The sequence below is a fragment of the Cimex lectularius genome, unplaced genomic scaffold (assembly GCF_000648675.2).
Source record: "Cimex lectularius strain Harlan isolate CLEC.00 unplaced genomic scaffold, Clec_2.1 scaffold61, whole genome shotgun sequence".
Classification (NCBI taxonomy): Eukaryota; Metazoa; Arthropoda; class Insecta; order Hemiptera; family Cimicidae; genus Cimex; species Cimex lectularius.
In genome coordinates, this window is record NW_019392650.1 from 946,317 (window position 1) to 965,872 (window position 19,556).

Sequence of the window (19,556 nt, forward strand, 5' to 3'; positions counted from 1 at the left end):
TAATAAGTCTTCATTTGTTGTTAATTTCCGATTAAATATATGTATTTTTAGTTGAAACAAAGTAAGCTTTGAAGGTTATAAAAGTCAAACGTCATATTGAGTTTTGAAAAGTGAAATCCAGAAAGTTACCGCCACTATTTCGAGACGGTGACCGTAATAATATAGATTAACCGCAAAATTTTAAATAATAAATTGCTATTACATAAGTCCGCGTTGTGATGGATCGTAAAAATAATTTTTGTGGTCGCCAATGATTGGCCATGTGGAGTCTCAGCAGTTTCGGCTCTTAGAAGGAAATGAGGACGGTCGCGACCTCGATCTTGGGGAATATGATTGAGGCCATCCCCTCTTCGGGCCAGATTTAATCAGATCAGCGGTGTATTCACAGAGAATTCCCGTATTTTATTTTCTTTTTTTTCTGATTCTCACTTTTTTTCTAAAGTCGGAATCCGGGAAAAAGAAAAAAGGTCCTTGTGCAAAATTAACAATTATTTTCTATTTGTGCACCTTGAAGAACTTCAAAATTTCAAAAACTCGGCTTACGTCTGGCATGAGGAGAGGGATGAGAGAAAATGCCAAACACGTGACAGAAACGAGAATCGGACGCCATTAGGACTACGGGCACGCGGCGGACACTACGTCATAGTAAACTCAGATAAATTGTGAAATTTCTTCTTGGGTCTACAGGTGACGACCTGTAGCTTATTCTCTCTGCTCCTTTCGGTTTCGGCATTTCGGTACTCAGCTTATACCCACCACTGAAGATGGCGAAATGCCTAAACCAGTCTGACATATCAAACCAGCAAGACAAGTCGGACCAGGACGATAAAACAACATTGCTGATTGGTAAAAGGTGATAAACTTTCACATGATCTACATCTCTAATAATCACCGTTTCGCAGGTTTTGCCTAGAATGTTTAAGCATTTCATTAGTATTTTACTCATCCAGTTTATATCCCTGACATACCATTGAAAGTGCGAAAAGCAGAAACGTTTCTGACAGAATAGAACAAACATGGAATGCAGACCAAAATGCTGGATCTGGAATAAGACGGTGATAAACCTGTACTATGTCCTTCCCTTCCACTGATCCTGGTCTACCTTGTGTCAGTGGTTTTGCTGGTCAGATTCTTCGGCATTTCGAAATCTTGTCTCTCCCAGTTTATAACAATGGCTGAGATGGCGTAAAACCAGAACAAAACAACGGGGGCACATGTGACGACTCCAACTGTGAAAACCTAGATATGTCTTTCCCGCTGGCTTTGCCTCTCAGAAGCAGTCGGCTTTTACCGGCTTCTTGTTTCACTCAACCCGTCACCCTACCCACCATTAAACATTTCTAACATAAAGGAAGAATCTGTAGCATGATCGTCCCCGTTTACGATAATCCTGTTCTGCCTGTTCCGCTGGTTTTGCCGGACGTTCAAGTCGCTAGCTTGCCTCCCCCAGCTCTTAACCGTGATCCACCAGTGAAGAAGGGAGAAAACCTAAACGCATTAGGTAGGCAGGCCTGCGATGGTAGGCAGGCCAAAACGATCGGATGCGATCAAACTAAATCGTAAAAAGTGATGAATGTGCACCATTGTCAGATTCGTGTACGAAAATCTAAGTCTACCATGTCTATTCAGCGATTAGGATTTTCTTCGGTGTCTAGCCTCACCCAGTATAAAACTGTGACACGCCACTGAAGATGGCGTTGGTAGGTAGAATATGTTTAACCTACCGTCTCTATAATAGTTCTAGTCTGCTTTGTAATTTCGCCACCACCGAAAGTTCAGTTAGTGGTTTGTCATTGTGATGATCGCGTGCGTGTACTTTTCTTCCAGAAAGAAACACTTGAATATGTCAAAACACCGACAGACCAAAATAATCAAAAACTAATATGATTAATCATCCTACAGATCTCAAGAAATCACACCATTTGAGGAGACAAACAAAAGATTATTCAAGGTACTAGAAGAACAAGTGGAACTCAAAATATCTAAGATTTCCTTAAACTAGAACTTAAAAAATAGATCCTTCTACAAAGAAATTCCACAGACACTACTGACGATGCGACAAGCAGAAACGCGTCTAGTAGACTCAAAAAGCAAGGAAATTACATACTAAATTAAACAGGAGAGGTTTAATTTAGTTCAATTTATATATAGTGCCAGATTTTTGTCACAAATTTGCGATATGGTTATCCAACGTTATAATTTTGATTTCAGAAAGTTAGTTTTGCTTGGTTGGGGATGGTTAGAGATGTACGCATTCATGGCTTAGTTTATTTGATTGCCAATAAATAATATACCATATTTTAGAAAACTTAGGAATGATCACGTGTCCTAACGCTGCAACGAAATTTACTTTGTAATTCTTATTTTGAATAATCTGTAAATACATGGGTGTATAAATCAAAGAAACGCCCTTTTACGGGGGTAATATTATTGGATATAAAGGAATCGTGTTTGAAAAGCCTTTAAAATAACAAAACGAGTAAATATTTAATAAAGAAAGTAGAAAAACTGGTTCAGTGGATGATAAACCTTAATCGATTGTACACGTATGTGTGAAGATACGTGACATCGATCAAAAATGCGATATATAATCCACGTCGTGAAAGGAATGCGTTTTTTTTTCTCGAAAAGACGAAATAATTTATCATAAAACACACATCGGATTAGAAAATTTTCGTTCTAAAGGATTTAATAAATTCGTAGGTGTGCGTTTTAATCCCTAGGATCTTGCGTTGACCAATTAACAAATCCGCTTAGATGTTTGTCAGCTTAACTTCAAGGCTAAGCCGCCATCGCATGAGAAAATGCGTACAAGTCAAAACTTTTCGACCGATTTGGAATGTTTGCTAACCGACTCGTCGGATGAAACAGCTACGTTTTAAAAAAATAATTGGAACGTTTACGTATGTTAATTACTGTATGTTTCTCTACTACGATTTCAAAAAGGAACCTACTCATAACGTGACCAATTTTATATTGATTCACTTTTAAAAAGGAAAAATCAAGCCTATGGCTAGGATCGTTTTATGTTGTTCTAGTCTATTTCGCTTCCGGTCAAACTAATTTTATAGCTTTCATATAGTACAGTCAGGATTCTGTAACGCTTAAATTTTGTCCCTTTCTGCCATGCAGAAAAAATTATAATCCAACAATTTAAAGAACAGAAAGAATATTTGTGTGTCTGCATGCCTTGAAACATTCCTAAATCGTTAAATTTAATTGGACGTTAAACACTCCTGTATAACGGGAATTTCTTTACTTTACTTAAATAAACACAACAGTTTTTTCTCTAACTCTAATCTAAACAAGAACACCTGACATTATTAGTCGGCAGGACAAAACTGAATGAGGAAAATGTGCACAGTGTACAATAAAACAGACTTGCCCGCTGCACATCATTAGCAAGGAACAACCAACTTTCACTTAATCAGATACTCACAATTATACTTAGACAGAAAATTTTAGGATCGAACACTGTTGGGGGTTTTGACCAACCAATCCATTATCCAGTTCAATCCTTCCAATGAACAATGCTAAGACAAATTATTGTCAAAGCTATTGCGAGTGTTGAGAAAAAAAACCATATACACACATAAATAAATCATTAATAAAGAAATTATAATAAATAACAATCCCAAGGATTGTGGCATAGGTTTAGGTACGTAGTGTTAACAATTAGCGAAAAGTTGTTTACATATCTTCTAATAAAACAGTGCAAATAATACTGACATTGAACATTAAATTTATTTAGTTCAAATGGTATTTCTGGGAGAGATTGTCTCTAAACGATTATAACGGAGAAACTTACATTCTTTTACTTTTCATACCAATATTAAAGTATTTCATTGTTTGAAACATTTGTGACCTAAGGGGTAGTTGGACGTAAAGTCTTCTCCTTGTGACAGAAATTACTTTACGGTTTACACATTTATGTCAAAGTTCCAAAGGAACTTTGCAATTAATGCTGTTTTTACCTTGCTTTCACAATCGGCTGCAGTGCATGGCCCTCACTGGATTTTTACATATATATCAAAACCTAAATAAATAATAACAACTCAACCAAATAAATAAGTAATTGTTCAATAATTTAATTAACAAATATAAATATTTACATTTCATATCAACCCCACCTTTTGAATTTGCCCTCCTTTTCGCCATTTTTCTTTAGTGAAGGTATACTTCATTTTAACTTATTAAATTCATTAATTTCGTGGTCCGCTTGACCAATTAATATATTACGATTAATTAAGGTTTTTTGTTGACATAAAAAAGTCAATGGGACGAGAGGGATTCGAACCCACGATCTTCGGCTAGATACGCCGCTGCTCTACCCCACCTTTTGAGTTTTCCCCTCCTTTTTGCCATTTTTCAAGCGGACCACGAAATTAGTGAATTTAATGAATTAAAATGAAGTATACTTCACTAAAGCTCTCCGTGGTCATTTCATTTGTCGCAGAGAATCAAATATATTACACGACATTTGAAAAATGGCAAAAAGGAGGGAAAATTCAAAAGGTGGAGTTGAGATAGGAAGTTAGTGTCAGAGTAGATCGAGGTCACGATAGCTGTAGTGATAGAGCAGCGGCGTATCCAGCCGAAGATCGTGGGTTCGAAACCCGTTCGTGACACTGACTTTTTTATCTCAACTAAAAACCTTAATTAATTGAAAGATATTAATTGGTCAAGCGGACCACGAAAACTAATGAATTTACATTACATTTAAATGTTAATCCCAAAATTGCTCTATATACTACAGGAGCGTTCAAGATTAATAAATGTTTATAATTTATTGATTTGTCAATATTTCTTCTTATTGGTAACAGGGACAGTGCATTATGATGTGCTCAAGATCTACTATTGTCCTAAATCGAAACAAAAATTTATTCTGAACAGAAACGTTCCACATAACCCATGGTTGCTACGGATTCTGTTCTTTATCGCACACTCTTTTTGTTAAGTCCATTTTATCAAACCTTTTCTTCTTTTTCCTACAAAGGTTGATCGATTTAAAGAACAACTTCTTGGCTTTCGATGTAGCAAACAATACGCCAATCTGCTGAAGTCGTTGCTTCATCTCAGCAGCGGTAGAATGTCGTCGATTACGGATTACATTGGAAACAATAAAACCACCCTCTCTCTCAGATGTGACATGCCTTCCATGCCTTCTTGGCTAACCTTCAGTTGGTAGCGATGGAAGATACTTCTGACAGTTGTTCTGGGAATGTTAAGCACCCTAGCTACGACCTGAACACGAATGATTTTAGCCGAATTGGTATCACATAAAACCACCACACAAATGAATTTGAAACTTAAAAATGGTATGACTTAAAAAATCCTCACCGGAACTTTAGTAAGAAGCTTTACAGAAAAACCAACAAAGGAGGGATTGACTATTCAATGATTTAGTTACAAACTCCAATTGTAGGCACAAGTGGGGAGATTGTATCTGCGTTTTATTCACACCTTAATCTTTAAAACGGGCCAACTGTAATCAATAACAAGAAGTAAGATAATGGACAATCCAATGATAATGGAGGATTGTCTAAAAGATAATTAATAATATTAACGGTGGCCACTTTTTTGCCTCTCATTGTAGTAAATTGATAGAAACAATTATAATGCTAGTATCTTTATTGTCTCTTCTTTTGCTACAGAAGATTAATACGTTTCTATATAAGTGTACAAAACAAAAAAATCATTTTATCTTATCAACTCCGTTTACATTGTAGGTCTTTAGTTTCTCAAAATTGCAACGACGGAATGAAAGGATGTTTAGCCAAACAACATAATGATTCATTGATATGGATTACTTGCTGATGACGCGAAAAGGTGTCGATAATACTCTGCACGAGAAAATGGCTTAATCAAGAGTAATGACCTTTTATGAACCAATTTTGATGCCAAAACAAATTTTTGTTTTCCGTTGAATTTGCCATCCGGTAAGATCGAAATATAAATGTTTAGATTTAGATTGGTACCTAGATTGTATGCTGTGTATGAAATAAAGTAGTGGGTTCCCGGACTTGAAGGCGTAGAAGGAAATGAATAGGCTGACCAACTAGCCGAAAAAGTATCAGCCTTCTCACCCATATGGCCCGACCCCCTACTAAGTGCACCGGAGAGCGTGCTTAAAATGGATCTGGAAAAATAGTTTGGGAAAGAACAACTCAAGCACTGGACAATCGCACCAGTTACGAAGCAAGCTAAAAGATTTCTCTCAAAACGTATTGCGAAGGAACTCCTCTCTCTCATCTGGCAGAATTTGAGGAAAATCTGCCTATATCCGGGCCATCAGCTTAAGAAGATGTCGACTCTGTCAGAAGCAACCAGAAACATCGGCACATAACTTTTGTGAATGTGAAGTTTAGCCTGAACTTTCTCACTCCAAAGGAGGTCTAGAAATAGGCACCAAGTGGTTACTTTTAGAAAAAGCGCATTCTCCAAGGTATGGCCATAATTTGGTTCGACAATAGGTCTTCTTAGGTCGCACTACCATAAAAAAATAATAAAACTTGTGGTAAAATATGCCAACATGTGGTTAACTTAAGTACAAAACGGGCTTTATTGGGACAATTTTATATGGGCTTGTTAAAAAAAGTAAACAATAAAATCTACAATTAAATTATAAATATAATTTATTTGGAAGTTATAAAATTACTTTCAATTTAGCAAAGCCCAGGTGGTATGATTTGTATTTGAAAGTTCTTTTGAAGATGATACGTAATAAACTAAAGCCAAGAATAAATTAAATTTATAATTATATTTAACGAGAAATTTGCAATTTTTGTTAGGACCTTTTTTACTCCGAATACTTTGGCAGATTTATTCAAATTACTTTTTAATTTGCTTGCTACATTTGACCCGGTTTTGAGTGCTTAATCTAATTTTTAAAATGAAAAAAGAAAGAAAAAAGTGTTTGATATGGATTACTTTTATTGCGTTCGATTCGGTGTTAATTTCTTAATATCCTTTAAGCCTGGTATCCTAATCAATGGACTTTATAACCTCATCAAGAATTAAGGAAGATCCCGTATTTTCGAATATCTATCGAATTAAATTACCCTCTTTTTGTGTGTGTTAATTAGTTCGAAGTAAAATTTCCAATGCCAGTAACAAGCTTTTACATAATTTTTGGGCTCGATAGGAATTTTTTGCGTGATCGTTTTCGTGTTCATCGATCATCACTGATTCCTAATAAAGTTGTTTATGAAACTTACCAAATATAAAATAAAAAAAGCTTTGTTGTAAAACGTTGAACATTTCACTTTAAAAACTACAAACTACAAGCACTGGCCGCAATACTTACGGAAAATTTACTATATTTGAGGTTTTAAAGCGTTTCACATCAACTGATCTGTTTAAACTTTTTCAATTTAGAACTAAATCGTAGTTCTAATTTAGCACGACGTTAAACAGTGCAGTTTCAAGGGCGAACTGTTTTCAAAACCCGTTCGTTTATTATCATTCGACTGTGTTAAAAAAGCATCAACAACCGAGTCACGCTAAATTTAACGTTTAATTACCTTTTTTATTTTAGTCCGTCTACGCTTCAAAAGTAGAGGGAATAATATTATAAAAGCCAGTAAGAAAACGGTGAGTTTTTACTTCTCGATAACAGTTAATTGTTAAAAGTTGTTTGTTTTTTAGCTTGCAAACAATGACCTGAATTCCTAATGTTTTTTTATTGAAAGAAAACAGTAAAAACGAAGCGTTTTGAATCGTAACTCATCCATAAAACATTTATTTATTGGATTATTTTCATAGTCTATTCCAAACGGTTAATTTAGATTGAAAATATCTGAGTTCGAACCGATTGGATTACACCAGTTTCATTTCTCGTTCAATTTACAACTTTCTTATTTTTATACAAAAACCACACTTTTCATTTGGCTTAAGTTTACTTAATAAAAAAATTACTAACGTTTTTTGAAAGTATAAATCTGATATTTCATCAATCTTCTGTATTGATTCTGTCAAAAGTGTCTAAAATCACGTATAAAAGTTAAATGTACATTTACAGTTTTAATGTATATTCCGGTTTTAGAAGACCATTCATAGTTTATGAGTTAACGAAATTCGCAATAACAGAATAATCAAACTTTAACAGTTAAACGAGGAAATCGCATACGGAAAGCTTGCGTTATTCAACTCCTACGGAAGTATCGATTATCTACGAATTTACCAAATTATATCTCGCCAATTAAAAACCATTTGCCAAAAACGTCAGAAACAAACCGTTTAATTAATTTTAAATGAAAATAAATTCCGACATTCCAGTGATAGCGGAAAAAGGAAAAGTTGAATGTCTGTATCGTTGGGTTATCTTTCAATTTTTGCTCTCCTGACTACATTCTTCTTCTTCTTGAAGATGACGTTCAAATTCTCAATCTACAATGTTTACGTTCTAATTTGAAGATTCAACTATCCTTGTTGATATAAGGGATTTAAATTAGGAATTTAATTATATTAGAATTTTCAAAGCTGAATAAAAATAAAACCCGTGTGTTTATTACAATCACAACCCATATCTTTTTTTCGATTCTCTTTGTGTTTTTTTATTATGCGGTACTCATATGTAATTACTTTTGCTTATTATTTATTATTAATTAATTTCTCCGGGTGTTAATTTGTTTGGAATATTAAATATATTTATGGTTAGCAATTTGTTGAAGTGAGGAGCGGCGAAGGATGTGGTAGTTTTTTCAAAAACACCTTTTTCGTTTTTTTTTGCCCAAGTTTCGACCTCGGGTCATCTTCAGGGTATGAAATGTGGTGCTATTCTTGTAGTTTTGTATTGGTTTTGTGCATTGGTTGCTTACTATGTTTATTGTCTCTTTTTCATGTTTTGTTCCAGTTTTCTTTATTTTTCGCTTTTTATTAGGTTAACGTTGGGTTTTACAACTTCTGGATTGTTGTTCGTTATTTTTGTCTGTCGCAACACTTTCACATAAAACCAATATGGCACTACAAGAATAGTGCCACACTTTATGCAATGATGATGACTCGAATAAAGGTCGGAACGTCGGCAAAAAAATGAAAAAGGTGTTTTTCTAAATTAAATTATGAAAAGAACAGGTCACTATGAAACGTACATTTGTGTTTAGCTTTGAAATGCTAAATCAGTGAGAACCTCTTCTCCTTATTATTTTAACTAAATCTCTCTTCCTGTTACTAATAATTATTATAATTTATTGGGTTTTAGTGAAAATAGAAATCGAGTTAGCAAATAACATTTGGAATGGTAATATTTATTCACTCAAAATTCACCTTTCAATGGAGATACAAACAGCGATTATAGAACAATAGAGTTTCGAAATAAACTGTCATTGTAATTTGGATGCTATTGCTTTTGTCAAATGTACAATTAAGACAATCTGAATATATATTGTTTGTTTGGCACTTGTTTCATTGATTTTTTTTTTCAGTTTAGATTAAGGTATGCACATGAAGGACATCATCGTGCAGAGCCCCGGAAAACCACGGGAGCTGCTGGACAAGGGACAAACGCCAAATTCGGCCAAATTTCCAAACATCCCCTTCGACGAGTACACCCTTAGAAAAAAGGACGACAAAGATGAAGAGAGTGACAGGTAAATTACAATTATTACATAGTAATCTATGTATGTTAAGCGGCCATAATTGACAGTCTTAATTATTTCAATAAATTATACGTTTAATTATAAAATTTATTAATTATTACATATTTGAAGTTGGTCTAACCGCATAGGAAATAATGCGTGATAGCATCATATCTGATCCAGTGTTAGTCAAGAAATCTTAATCATTGGCGATATACAAAAATTTCCTGCTTATCTAAAACTATTAATTTGCCTCTTAAATATATCTCATTTAAGGTTTATAAATATAAAAATATTTGTGAATGTGTAAAACAAGGTAAATAAGTATGTAACTAAACTCATGTAATTAGTTATTAGGTCACGTTTTTAGACCGATGTGAATTATTTCCCAATTATCAACTTTCTATCACAATAAAAAAAAATCGTACAACCTTGAATCATATTTCTTGTGACTGCTACTTAACAGGTTGCAACAGAATTTCATTTAAATTTCTTCATCACAATTTACTTTCACCTTACATATTATTGTTATCATTATCTTACAGACACATGAGTTTTATTTGGTACTGAACAAATTAATGGGATGTTTTATTTTACAATAGGAAAGCATATTTGTATAGTTATTTTTTGTATTATGTGTTTTATGTCAATTTATTTCATTATATGTTAACGTCAAACTTTCATTAATTCAAGTGCCAAATTAAAAAAAAAAAAAAAAAAAAAAAAAAAAAAAAACTGACCTTACTGTTATTATCAGAGAACTTTAGCCCCAGAATAAAGTATTTTTTATCTCTCTATTTACCTCTCTTGCTAAAGGATTGAATCCAAATGGTTTATGGGCACTGCAGGAGGTATGGAGAATTCTGGGTTTTTCTTTTGGGAAGTTTTCAGAAGTGCCCCCTTTTGTAGGCATTTTGGGTTTTCTTAATGTTTTCTTAAACCTCTCTGTGTAGATGTTGGTGGAGTAGCATGGGAAAATTGTTAGTAGGTACATTTTCATTAAATTTTACTAAAATAGCAAACCTATTTGCTGTAAGAATAGAAGCGTACGATGCTTTCTTATGCTTCTTTTTGTTCCTTCAGGTTTTCTTTGTAAACCTCACAGTCTCTGCTGTTGGACTGTGTTCTTATAGAACAATGAACGCATATTGCATCGTATCAGGTTTTCTTACACTTGTTTAGTGAGTGCTCCTCCGTATATTCTGGACTACGTTTTTTTATTTCGGTACTATGAATCTGTATTTGGTACTGTAGACTTCTTACTTTTGAAATGTATGAGTTTTCGCGGCATATCCTACCATAGATCGAGATATATTCCGATAGTTTCTCCCTTTAAATGAGGTCGGGCAAGTTTCTAGAGCATATATTTTAAATGTATCTCCCGATTTTTCGTACCTGTTCATGCGTTCTAAGGACAAAGGTTGTGTAGGTGACTAATGTTAGCTGATATTTATTCAACGTTAAATCTAAATCGTCTTTTTTTGTCATAATTTTTTTTTCTTTAAATTTTTCGACTCGACTAAATAACTTGCCATTTCTTTAGAAAACGTGGTTACTATGAGTCTATTTTTACCGGACATTCGAATCTCGATAATACTATTTTGTAATTTAATGTCTTGGTTTAACCACTTACCAAAGAGAATGGGGTGGCCTTTTCGTGATTTTCTTCATTGCTGTCAATAAAACGAAGTAGGACCACGTCGTCTTCACTGAACCTATTTTGAACAAGAGGTGTTTCAAATTGTGAGCTTATGATTTATTTTTTGGTATAGATGCAGATACGGTCATGCTGCAGATGATCATTTTAGAATACGATTTTTTATTTTTTTCCAATCTTCTCTCTTATTTTTTTTTTTAAATTTGATTCTTCCATTATAACATCCCTTAGAGATATCAATTTTTGGGATCTAGCCTCCGCAGTCCTCACCAATCGATAATATATGCAAATGAATAAGACGATGGGAAAAAGAATGGAGGACGTTACTTCATTTTAAGTAAAACTTAATTACAAATCATTGTCAATACTTTTTTACTTACAATATTGAAATTACAATTCAGTCGTTTGGAGGTGATTATTCTTTCCTAAATTTTAATCTTTACTTTTGTTAACATAGTGTAAATGTATTTACATTAACTGTTCGCCAGAAAAGGAGGGAAAGAAATACAAGAACTAATTAATGATAATGTTGAAATTAAGCAGAGTACAATGTAGTAGTTTTTAACCAAGAATTAAAATCTTTTTTAACTTTGTTCAAATTTATTTAGCATTGGTAATATATTTCATGATGAAAACGTGAGGAAAAGCAATTGAAATATAATACTTGAACAAAGTATGACAGAAAGTGTTATGTTTCAGCGACAACGAGGGAAAATATTACAACTACTCGGAAAAAGACAATGAGCTGTATTTGCAACTGAGCAAGCTTCGACTATCATCAGATACAAAAGGTAAAATATTTGTCACGTAAAATGTTATAGAAAAGAATGTTCATTCCTTATTTGTTATTAGATGAGAGCGACGAAGAGGAAAAACCGGACGACGACCAAGTCGTCGCCAAAGGCCTTCAGGACAACAAAGAGCTTCGACGAGGAAAACGAGCCGAAAGCCTCCGACCCTACCCGGTGAATACATTTTAAAACGCCTCCCATAATGTCTCTTTTTGAAAAATACAAATTATGTGCAGGTGGTGCAAAATATGTTGTGCAACTGGCTCGATAGAGGAGACGTTCATGTGGATAATGTGTTTAATTACGACCCCAACGATGCGGTATGTATTCTAATGTTTGAATGAGTCGAACAGATTCTCTAAATACTTTTGTTATGAAAATGATATCGATTGGTTTTAGGTGAGCAATATTACGTTACCAGCTGTTGAGCACGGTGCACCGTCTGCAATAGGTCCTACCTTGTTAGAAGACTATACCCCTGAGATGCAGGACTTCGAGACGTCGTTAATCGATTTCAAGTTCGATGTTGATGATTTGTTAAGCATACAAAAAGCGATCGAGGCTAATGAACAATCGTCGTACATAACTTTAGAAAGCTCGTTGCCCAATACATTGACATCGACAGACCTGGTGAATGAGTACTGTGACTCAACACGCGATTCCGGCTACGCCACATCACCCACCAACTCCAACCAGTCGATTCACTCGCCCCAATCTTCGGTCTACTCGAGGCATTCGCCCGATCCCAGGGGTATCCCCAAGTACGACAACAGGCTTCCTTCATACTTCCCCGAGTATGAGAACGAACTTAAAACACGGCCGGAATGCTATAATCAACAGGAGGCGCAAAACTATCCCTGCAAACCCGTATTGCAACTTCAACCTGCGAAGGACGGGTACGACATGGGACGTTTTTCCAACGGCTACCAGCAGTTCCCCGAGACGGTGCATAACGGCCTCCTTCTCCCTCAAGCTCCAGTCTGTAGCATCAGCGTTGATCTGACTGACATGCCGGCACGGGCGCAACGGCCCTACTTCCAGAGACAAAACGTGCCAAAGCCGATTCAACCGAATCACCAGCAACAGGCAATGCCGATTACTCCCAAAGATAATAAGCCTAACAAATACAGTTACCCGACAAAGTACCTTCAACCGACAACAGAAAAACCCGTTTATGAAAACGAATATGTCAAACCTGCTAGCGAGCGAATAGGGAAACTCATGAAACGGAATAAGGTTGAAACTCTTAACATTACTATCTCCTGCGAATCTACGGAAACGTTCTGCTCCATCAAAGAAAATCAGACGTACGTTTATTTGATTGCAGTTTCGTTTTTTATTTTATTTTATATTTAATACAAATTAACAATTGTAATCAGTCACGAAACCACAATAATCATAATTGTGAAAAAGTCCTGCGATGGTATATGCCAGATATTGGGCACGCATGAGGATCTACGAGAGCTGCATTCCAGTTTTTGTAATATTTGAAAACATAATGTGGTACATCATAGTTACATGGCATTAAATACATAAATTCCTATTTAATAAAAGGGTTACGTATTTTAAGTATTACTTACTCCTTGGCTCTACAGTCCATGGAGGTCATCTTACAAAATAATGTTCCAAACCGATAGATCCAGGGCAATTCTCTACCATTGCCTTTTTGATATTTTTTGTAAGTCGTCTTACACTTCATCGAGCCACCTCAAACTGTAACGCGCTGCTCTCTAAAACTTCTCTCAAGTTCATTCTGATCATTATGGTCTGCTTATCTTTCTTCTCTTTTGCTATCCTACTCCACAATTAACCACTGAAGATCACGATATGAAAAATATGTCTGACTCACTAACACGCAACAAACAGGGCATTAACGAAAGAAAGTGCACGTACCAAACACTAACAATCATTATAACGTATCCTCGCAGTACTGTCTGTATTTGGAGTTTTGTGTGAGTGCGTGCGTATGTGTGCGTGCGTGCGTGCGTGCGTGTATGTGTGTGTGTGTGTGTGTGTGTGTGTGTGTGTGTGTATGTGTGTGTGTGTGTGTGTCCTGTTTGTAAGAACTCCACAAACCTTGAATATTCAGACATTCTCGTTTGCCTAGTATCGTTGGTTTAGTCAGTCAGACATGGTTAGTTTGTAGAGTTCCAAAACAAAATAGGTATTCACACGAAAAAACCATACCAAGCACTACAAACAACACCACTAGAAGTGCCTAGTCTTACTGGCTTGGTCTTTTAGGCGAGTATTGGCATTTTTCTATTTTCAGCATATGTTTGTAGATATCTTACAAACGAAACAACGCCCATACCAATCACAACATCCATCCCGAGCATTCATCACTACCTATCGTCGCCGTTTGGTTCTTCGTAAGAATTGTCTGTTTGCTTTTTCATTTATAAGAACTCAACAAGCCTTGAATATTTCAAAATTCAATGGAATTCCAAAAAAATAATACCTGGCCAAGCACGAAACAACAGCACACGTCAAGATGCCTAATCTCACCGAATAGGTCTGTTAGAAGAGTTTAGGCTTTTCACCATATTCAGTAATGTGTTTGAGAAGACCTTATAAGCATGACATCCAAACGAAACAGCGCATATATCAACCGCTACTACTAAGATTGGGATTTAGTATGTCAATCGCCTTTTGGTAATTCACCATCTTCATTGGGTTGTATGTATGGTCTGTTTTGACGTGTGTATGTCCTGTAGAAACTTCACAGATCAAAACTTCAAGATAAGTTAGACCAAAATGATCGAAAACCACAAGGCCATAGATTAATCACTAAGCAGACTTCAAAAATAAATCGTACAATTAAATATTTTTTTCTTAAGATGAAAGCTATAGTTTTATTTAAAAATGACTTACTCCATTTTTCTCTAATTTGCATGTTCTAAATCCAAGTGTGCTGTGTTAGCCAGTCTGTAAGAAATTACGTCCGAAAGCTAAGTTTAATTTTGTAGTTCTGAATATTTTAAAAATATTTTTCTATAAATGTTAACTACGGAATATGAGAGTCCGAAGAGTAGAAATTTTATTAAATTGTTAATGCACATGTACAAATGGTCGCCCACATCGTTGGTATGTACCATGAAGTTATTTTTTCTGAAAATATTGTTTCGCTAAACTAACAAAATATTCAATAAAATTTCCATCAAATATGTCGGACGTAAAACAGGTTACTTTTTACAGGAAAATTATGCAACTATTGCTGATAAAAGAGATCCCTCAGGATTTCATTGAAAGGGTGTACGTCAGGCTGCAGCGCGTCAAACGGAACAAGCACGTAAGCCTGTTAAAGCACAGGGATGCTGAAAACAGGAACGCTTTGTTCATAGCAGCGACTGTCCACAAAACACGTCCTATAATATCAAGATTCATAGCCGACGTGTATTCTCATCTTGAAACGAGCCCCGATGAGGTAAAGTTTTCAACTGTTCATTGACGAATCGATACTAATCGCTATCTTTTTCCCAGTCATACGCAAACGACAACTCGCTGTTCCATATCCTGGCGGGAGAAAGTGATGAATGTGCCAATGTTCTGGCAGAACTGCTACACGCTACCATGCCGGACAAGACCAAGTGCTTCAACGTCAACTCGACCAACAAAGTCATGCTCACGCCCCTGCACATCGCCACCATGACCCACAACCCACCCAGCAAATTCGCTTATAGCATATGTCGATTGCTCGTCAACCACGGAGCCAATTTGACAATTCAAGTTGGTAACATTATCTTCTCAAACAATCGAAATAACTAAGTGAAAAGAAAAATACGGTTTTATTCAATTTACCACTTGTTTATGTTGGTTTTATACATTAATTGGGGCAGTACTGATCTGGGGCCTTTTTTGATGTAAGCCAAGATTTTGATCGAATTCGGCACCAGGGCTTGCTGTTCATGTTCAAGGGCATTCTTCTCTCCACCTTCTATCTCACTGACCGTTTTTCCTTGTCATTGAAGGCAATTCCCTGGCTGGGGTTTTTCACGGAAGCGTTCTGGACCCCCTACACACTATACACACTGCTGTTATTCCATCATATCTTCAAACCACGCTCGCATTTGCATTTGATACAGCGATCCTCTCTAGTAACTCCGATCCTGACTACACTCGAAACTTTTCAAATCAACACCTCACACTACTAGCCTCTTGGTGTGAAAAGTAAAGAATAAAATTTAACACAGATAAATCCACCCACATTAATTTCACTCTCTGTAAAAAGATCACCTCTCGAGTATTCCCTTCCCAACTGCGGACAAGATGCAGTACCTCGGACTGTACATCGGCAAACGCTTGCATCCTCACACACGACTGAAACGTCACTAAGTTATGACACAATAAAGGACTCTTGCACAACTTCTTGACAAACGCTCTGACCTACCTCGTATAAACAAAAAACTGCATTAAGCACCATAATTAACCCGATATGGGCCTTCTGACTGTAAGTGTGGGGTTCAGACAAATCCAAACTCCCCAGTCCTTAAACTTACGATACAGATTTAAATATTCTTCCGCCCAAGAGCAAATCCGCTCCTGTTATCGAAAATTTCGACCCTCCCAACGACCAACGTATCTAACAACTCATCCCCAAGAATTCCCTCAAGCCTCCTCATCGACTGAAGAGACGATTGCTTCGAGATCTCCCTCGCAGTGAAAATGAAAGTGATATTGACACAAGTGTTAATTAAACAGACAACATTTTTGTACCATTGGCATATTACCAACGGTTATTTTCTCTAATCTTTTCTTTAATTTTGTATATATTTCCTATTTCATTGTTTCCGAATTGAGTTGTACTGCTAATTAAAAATCTATATTACTTCTTAACAACGCAAACAAAGTGAAGACAAAATTAGAGTTTTTTTACGAAGAAATGTAAATATTTCATTTTGAACTATTCAATCAAAAATGAATGAGTTAAGTTGAATTAATGATTACTGCCTACTATCTGCTGTTTTCCTGATAGCCTCATGGAAATTGCAGAAAAGATAATCTTCGTCAAAACACATTTTTAAACAGGATTTTTTCCAATATACACGGTTTATTAGTAGTAACCACGTACAAATTAACTAGTCTATATGCAAATAAATTTTCACACTCAATGAAATAATATTAAAACAAATTTTTTGACATTGATAGAAGTAAAAACATTGTTTAATTTATAATCGACGACTTAAATAAGAAAAGTACGCATTCACAAATTAAATATAAACTAAAAGGATAATTTTCGAGTTTTGGAACGCATTGTTTTGAAAGAGTAATTTAACTTTTGCTGACTTGAATGATCATTTTGCATGTTGACAGGATAACGAAGGCGACACGCCGCTGCACATTGCGATCAAGAAGCACTGCGACCCGGTGTTCATAAAGGCACTGCTGAACAGCAACACAGCAAGGCAGTGTGTCAATATGACGGACAACAACAACAACACGCCGTTGCACCTCGCTGCCAAACGAAATGACATCCCGCTTGAAAAGCAAAAAGAGGTATCATTTCCCCTGCCTGATTTACTTGTTCAACGATTGATGTAACGATTTTAAAGGTGATCAAACATTTGACGAGCAGCCACGCGCAGTACGATATACAAAATCGCGACGGCAAAGTCGCCCTTTCCCTCGTTTCCGTCGAAAGAAAAGAGGTGAAAATAAAAGCTTGGTTTATGTAGAGTTTTATTTATTTATTTTTATATTTTGTTTACAGGAAATAAGAAAGATACTCCAGCATAGAATCTAAAGGACTTTGGAGGTTTGGGGGCACAAATGAGGTGTGATCAAATTAAGAAATGTAGTATTAATGGTGTTAAGATAAAGGCTAAAAATAAAAACAAAAGCAGGCATTTGTTCTACAAACATTAAAATGTTTTCACCAGCATGTTTCAACCAACCAAGTTCACAAAATTAAGAATTGATATATTTAATATCAATAGATAAATTTCAAAATATTTTCAAAATCAGCAGATCAATTGTAAAATTGAGTTTCATATGGCATAAAAAGAAATGTTTTTCTTGAGTAATTAATCAAATAAATGTTTTTAAATGAACATTCCAAATGGGACTAATACAGTTTTAAATAAATTGGCTATATCAATTATGCTTAATTGGATTTGGATAGTATTCAGATTTGTACTTTTTTTAATTTTTCGGACCATGACAAAATCGATTAGTATGTACATAATATTCCCGATTGCCGTATTTCTATTTTTAATTATTCTTATATTTTAGAGCGAATTAGTAGTTTAATCTTTCTCATTAAATGACCGAAAGCTATTTTTGTGGGCACACTCAACTACTACTTAAATGTTGCATTAGAAGCACTGTAAATGTTTTCTGTGATGTTCCTTTATTAGGTATTTTTAAAGAAATTCTTCATAAAAGAACCAGTTACAAACACAAGAACGTATTCCTTAAATTAAATATTATTTATACCATTAGTATTTTAAGAGAAAAGTTAAAAGCCATTTCGATGTTTTTTGTGTGCTAAAAATTGAACCAAGCATTTGCTTTATTATGATATGAGTTTTGTCTTGCGTCAAAACTTTTCAATACACATTTTATTCAGATTGAAGCAAATACTAAGAAAAAACTTTTTTAATTAATAGAATAAGTAAAACAAAAAGCCGAACCAATTTTTAACATTATATTGCAGAAGATGCTTCAATTTGGATATATCATTGTGAAATTTTAAAGTGTAATAATGTAATATTTTTAGTCATATAAAATCATAATAAATGTACCTCTTATTTAGATGTATGTCTATTTGTTAGATTTCTATAGACATCAATAAAAAAAACATATACTCAAGTGTATGGTGAAGAGTGGTTAGATTTTTTCTCGTCTTAATCTTGTTTTAATTTGACATACATTTTTGTCTTTTAAATTTGTTGTTAAAATGAACCAATACCCAAGTGATGGATTGGTTTTATGACGGTTAATGTTGTTAAATATTGTTTATATATTTTGAAATGTATGTTTATTAATGTTATTTATTTCTAAATATTGTTTTTTTAATTATAGTTCAAATATTTGTTGGTTGACAATTTAAAAAACAAAAGAAAATTATATATTTTTTATAGTATAAGTATTGAAAGTATCCTTCCAAGAAGAGTTAACATATTTTTATCTTTTCCCGAAAGTTTATAATTGTAATTTCCCTTAAAATTGTTAATTAATCTCAATCTTTGCTCATTGGTGTTAGATCGAATATATAGGAGATTAATTGCAAACTATAATTGTTAGTTTAGAAAATTTGTTTTCGTTGTGGATAGTTTAAAATAAATGTATACAAGTTATTCACATTATTCACTTGTGTTTTTTGAAATAAATACAATTATTCGTTGAATGTTGACGCATTAAACAGTGTCTTCTGATCCATTGTAACATTAAAACTAAAATGAAAATGTGTTTGGTTTTTAATTAAATAATACCTAATCTGTCTATCTAATTCGTACGATTTATAGAGATTGTACGGTTGTGCGATAAAGATCAATTCGCAAATAAGTCCGTTAGTGTAAATGTAATTTC

The 19,556-nt window shown here is 34.7% G+C and overlaps 1 protein-coding gene across 2 annotated transcripts in view; it reads left to right on the top strand.

The window, feature by feature from the left end:
• The window catches only part of LOC106672678, a 61,201-nt gene extending 42,376 nt beyond the window's left edge, over nt 1-18,825 (top strand). Inside the window, exons 2-11 of one of the 2 annotated variants that reach the window (XM_014404288.2) lie at nt 9,426-9,590; nt 11,935-12,026; nt 12,088-12,200; nt 12,263-12,346; nt 12,426-13,333; nt 15,225-15,453; nt 15,510-15,755; nt 17,340-17,522; nt 17,579-17,674; nt 17,737-18,825. In XM_014404288.2, coding sequence (XP_014259774.1) covers nt 9,439-9,590; nt 11,935-12,026; nt 12,088-12,200; nt 12,263-12,346; nt 12,426-13,333; nt 15,225-15,453; nt 15,510-15,755; nt 17,340-17,522; nt 17,579-17,674; nt 17,737-17,769 — 2,136 coding nt within the window. In that variant the 5' untranslated portion in view covers nt 9,426-9,438 and the 3' untranslated portion in view covers nt 17,770-18,825. The remainder of the gene's footprint in view (nt 1-9,425; nt 9,591-11,934; nt 12,027-12,087; nt 12,201-12,262; nt 12,347-12,425; nt 13,334-15,224; nt 15,454-15,509; nt 15,756-17,339; nt 17,523-17,578; nt 17,675-17,736) is intronic. The other variant, XM_024230624.1, reaches the window with a different exon arrangement.
• Nucleotides 18,826-19,556: the final 731 nt, after the last annotated feature.